Source organism: Mytilus californianus, unplaced genomic scaffold (assembly GCF_021869535.1).
Source record: "Mytilus californianus isolate M0D057914Y unplaced genomic scaffold, xbMytCali1.0.p SCAF_7, whole genome shotgun sequence".
Lineage (NCBI taxonomy): Eukaryota > Metazoa > Mollusca > Bivalvia > Mytilida > Mytilidae > Mytilus > Mytilus californianus.
In genome coordinates, this window is record NW_026262723.1 from 73,967,553 (window position 1) to 73,972,445 (window position 4,893).

The following is a 4,893-nucleotide window of genomic DNA, read 5'->3' on the forward strand; positions in this document are numbered from 1 at the left end:
TTAACGCGAGATACAATTTTATGAAGAGCTGAGTAGAGTCATACAGGCAGAGGTTGAAGCACCCTTCAATTCCCAATTCGCCTTTTGGTTTAACATAATTGCGCGCTGGATTGTTCAGACTATTATTTTTTTTATATAATCTATCAAAATCAAAAGTCGAAGAAGGACATCAAAAGAAAAAGAATCATGTTTATCAGGACGAGTGGCATCGCAGATTTCGTTGATCGTCATAAACAATGAAAGTAAGATTGGATTATTTTACAGCAGCAAATGCCTCAAAACAATGATGGTGTTCATTGAACTTTTAAAAAGACGGCTTTAAGTTTAGGAACCTTTGCTTTTGTTTTCATTCAAGTAGAAATAATCTATGAAGGAAAACTTGAGCGGGAGCACAAACTTTGGAATATCACATTAACTGGGAGATATAAATAAGATTCATAGAAAAACAACACTTCGTACAACAAAGTACTCTGACGCATTTGACATTGATGACCCAAGATTCACCCGCTGATTTTCACCTGATATATACCGCAAATTGATTGAGATCATCCACTAACTCCAAACGTAGAAAAATGAAGGTTATACGCAAGTTAGACGACTTGGAGTAAAATCCTATAGAACAGTGTGCGCAATTCCTTACCAGTTAGTCGCACGTTAAAAACCAACGACCACCAATATACTTCGTACGCCGGTCTTGTTGCTGTGGGAATTTGGTTTCATAAATATGGAAATTTCATTTTAGCTAAAACTGAAGTAATTGTTTTATCATAAAGTTTATTTCTTATCGGATCCTCATTTTTTATTTGAAGGTAATTGCAGGTCATGGTATGAAGTAGACCTAGTTGTATCTTTCAATAGTGAAGTTTTACCAACTGTTCTTGGTACTCACAAAGCTAACAGATTAGACATCCAAAAATATACAAAAACAATTGAAAGCAGGAAAATACAACAATCAGAATATTGAAAACCAAAATCGGACAAGAACAAGATATATCTACAATTAAGAAAGCAGTCAAACTACCATAGCAGTATCGAAATACTGCCCACTGCCAGTCTGGGTACCATGATATTGTCTTATGTAACAAACAATAATATCAAACTGGCACTAAGTAAAACTCATAACACACATCAATTCTACTAGTATAAGCTGAATTTGATCTTGCGAATGATTACGAACATATTGATATTTTTTATTCTTATGTTGAAGGTATTGGTTGGCATTCAGTATGTCCACCAAATAACACCATTCGCTTGTGTTCTGCTGTCATTGCTGCTGACGGGGTAATTGGAGGCAATGTCGGATCTGCTATGTAAGTGCACTTCAGTCCAGCTCCGCAATCACAGTGACCATTCATCTTGCTAAAGTAATTGCAGTATTCACCTTGTTTCTTGTATTTTTCACACCATCCACCTGAAACATAGAGAGAGAAATAGATAAAGTGAAAGCGCTTTCTTGGTGGCTTAATTTAAAAATGAATTTTATTCGTCAACTGATCAATATATTACCATTAAAGGAAAACATTATTTATTGGTATTTCTTAGTATGCTGTCGGACTAACCTCTGAAAAGAAATGAAATATTAAAGGCTATTAAAATCGAGATTCGAATAAAAATTCAGAGCGTCGTGACCCCAAACAATCCATCTCAGAGACTTTCTGGCTACGGGTCTGATTTTTTTTTTATTAAGACATCATTATTTTTCAAAGGCATAATATACAAAACAATGCGTGAGATATATACATTTGTCTAGGACCGAAAAAGGTATTGTGTTGTCACGAACATCCCTGCAATAGAATTGTGCGTATACGTTTGAGAGTCTTCTTTGTTTTTTGCTATGAAAATGATAACTCTTTTTTCTCTATAGCATGTAATAGAAGTAGTTGTTTGCTAATTCTCAAAATACTATTTCTTTTGATTTATATTTGTTTAAACGATAAAAATGAAATAACTTTTAATAGTTTGCTACCTTGTTACCAGTTGTTCCCTAAAATAATGCGTACAAATTCTATAAATTCGTATTACCGTATGAATCAATCATTTAACCCCCGGTTTTTGTGAGGGTTTCTAGAGGATTTGTGTATTTTTTTGTGGACTGTTGCTTTGGCACATATCAGCTGTAACAAACAAAATTTATTTTGCTCTATTAATGCCCAGCTCTAGAACAGACCGGAAATGGCATAGATATACTAATATTCAGATATCGATCAGTTTCGATCATAATACCAAAAGAATAAAATGATTTATACAAATTTGTATAGACTTGCTTACTTTTTCAACTGTACAAATGACTATTACAATTATCAAAAATATGAAGAGACTGTAAAATCAAGTGAACATTGGAATCCTATTCACGTAAACTACTTATTCATTGTTGTTCGAAACCAAATGATATATAGTGCCATTATGATTGGCCATGAACAGACTCTTTTGAATATATCCTTAAATATTGGATAAGAGCTAGGGATGTGAAATTTTTTTTTCTTTTCTAAAACCAGTAAGCGATAATTTTTCCGTGAGCTTCACTGAAAATATTTTGTGAAAGAATACGTATCATAGCTTTAGTGGTAACGTTTATAACAGACCTTAAAAGAACACGTGTCAAAGATGTTGTGGTAATGGTTATAACAAACATTGAAAGCACACGTGTCATAAATTTAGTGGTAACGGTTAAAACTGCCCTTGAAACATAACCGGTGTTATAAAAACTAACCTTGAAACATAATCGGTGCTGTGACAGGTAAAAAAGCAACCTGTCTTCTCTTACTAACCATCAACGGCCCTTCATGGTAGTAACAACATTCATCTGAACCACACTGTGAATCATGTCTACATTCAACCTATAAAATGAAAATCAGTTAATATATATTCTATCTTTTTTCGGTTCGTAATGATCTTTAACTTCGTATTTGATTTGGACTTTAAAATGTTTTGATTTGAGCCTCAATGATGAGTCTCGTGTAGTCGAAATGAGCTTCTGGTGTTACAAATTATAAGCCTGGTATCTTTGATGAGTTTTCACGATAAAATCTCTTACTTTTTAAGCCTTGCGGTCATAACAAATTTCGATCACGATTATCTTTCTTCTTAAAACTTCGTTTTGATAAATATCTCCGTTAAATTTATTCAATAAAATTGAGAATGGAAATGGGGAATGTGTCAAAGAGACAACAACCCGACCATAGAACAGACAACAGCAGAAGGTCACCAACAGGTCTTCAATGCAGCGAGAAATTCCCGCACCCGGAGGCGTCCTTCAGCTGGCCCCTAAACAAATATATACTAGTTCAGTGATAATGAACGCCATACTAAATTCCAAATTGTACAAAACTGTTTAAACTCGGGGCAAATCAAAGCTTGACATATGACAAGCTTGTCCATAGCTATTTAAATTTAAAAATTGAATAACAAATATCAAACAGTAATTGATGTACTATCCAAAAACATCTAAAAACAACTTATCACAAAAAAATAACACCAGTTTAAAGCATCATTAAATTGAGTTGCTGGAAAATTAAGTAATTGTATTGATCATTTAAGAGCACTTCATATACACACCAACATTTCGCAATGATAACGATAAACATGCAATTCCTAAACGCATTTATAAAAAAAATTGCGGAACCATGCATTTTTATACTTTGGTGTAATTAAACTATCATATTGCATACCTTAGAAGAGGTGGCAACTGTACAAGAAATAACTAACACCACTAATATTTCTTTCCACATGTCTATCTTTCTAGACTAATCAAATTAAAGAGAATTCAGTTTGCTTCTATTACTCTAATCTCTTTATATCTGTAGATACCAAACCTGTCTGGATTCAAGTACAAAACTCAATATACAATTTAACCCTTCAAGTTCACAGATAACTACAGTCCTAACTTGCAGGAAATCACGTTTATTTGTGTGGCTTGTACTATTAAAAGAGATAATAGGTCTATATATGTATCTAGTATTTCACTTAAAATTTTATTACCTTCAATTGAACACCCGAACAAATGGTTTTTACTTGACTAGCTGCAGGTACTTATTTACTCTCCAGGAATATCATTAGTGTTGTGTCTGTGTTGATACTGTTGGATATGCTGTATACACAAAAAAATTCAGTAAATCGAATTACCCATTTAGAGTCATGATCATTATAATAAAATTGAGAATGGAAATGGGGAATGTGTCAAAGAGACAACAACCCGTTCAAAGAGCAGAAAACAACCAAAATGTCCATTTTTGACAAACTCCGAATTTTTGCTATCAAATCGAAAACTGTCACAGATGAATAGAAACTTAAATAATAAATGGCCAGCAAATATAAGATCTATAAGTAATTCAACATTGCTGAAACGTAAATCGACTATTTGAGACTGTGGGTTATTGCCCTTTTACAACCATTTTTTTAAACAATATTTTTGCGTATTTGGCTATAGGCTATAATCTTAAAAAACTACAGCACACAGAGAGAAACTTTAAAGAGCAAAAATGATCATAAGTCACATTGGCCAAAATCGTTAATGAGTTAAAAAGCCCAAATAAAGTACGAAGTTAAAGAGCAATGAGGATTAAAAATACAGCCAAATTTATCTATGCATGGGGTAGAAAATCCTCACTATTTTGAAAAATTTAAAGTTTTGTAAAACGTTAATTTATAAAAATGACCTTTGCTTATTGCTGAGGACTATACGGTGACCTTTAGTTGTTAATTTCTGTGTCATTTGGTCTCTTGTGGAGAGTTGTCTCATTGGCAATCATACCACATCTTCTTATTTTATATATCAATGGTAATTCATGTCAAGACAGAAGGGCTGACTACTGGGCTGAATTATTGAGTTATTAACTGAAACGAAGATTTACACATTTTTGTTGTTGCTATCATCTTAAAAACTATAACAATTAG

At 33.1% G+C, this 4,893-nt stretch overlaps 1 protein-coding gene across 1 annotated transcript; it reads right to left on the reverse strand.

The window, feature by feature from the left end:
- Positions 1-1,196: 1,196 nt before the first annotated feature.
- Positions 1,197-3,733, reverse strand: LOC127709520 (uncharacterized). Its single transcript, XM_052215125.1, has 3 exons — positions 3,669-3,733; positions 2,711-2,837; positions 1,197-1,411 (listed from the first exon to the last, which is right to left on the reverse strand). The coding sequence occupies exons 1-3, from the start codon at positions 3,726-3,728 to the stop codon at positions 1,197-1,199; spliced, it is 402 nt and encodes a 133-aa protein (XP_052071085.1). The 5' UTR covers positions 3,729-3,733.
- Between the last annotated feature and the right edge of the window lie 1,160 nt (positions 3,734-4,893).

What these genes read in the sequence shown, in the direction of transcription:
- LOC127709520 (XM_052215125.1), bottom strand. Translation starts at nt 3,728, where the DNA reads ATGTGGAAAGAAATATTAGTGGTGTTAGTTATTTCTTGTACAGTTGCC. An exon ending in CAGTTGCCACCTCTTCTAAG is followed by an intron (nt 2,838 to 3,668) that starts GTATGCAATATG and finishes TTCATTTTATAG; the next exon opens with GTTGAATGTAGACATGATTC. An exon ending in AGCACCGATTATGTTTCAAG is followed by an intron (nt 1,412 to 2,710) that starts GTTAGTTTTTAT and finishes TCTATGTTTCAG; the next exon opens with GTGGATGGTGTGAAAAATAC.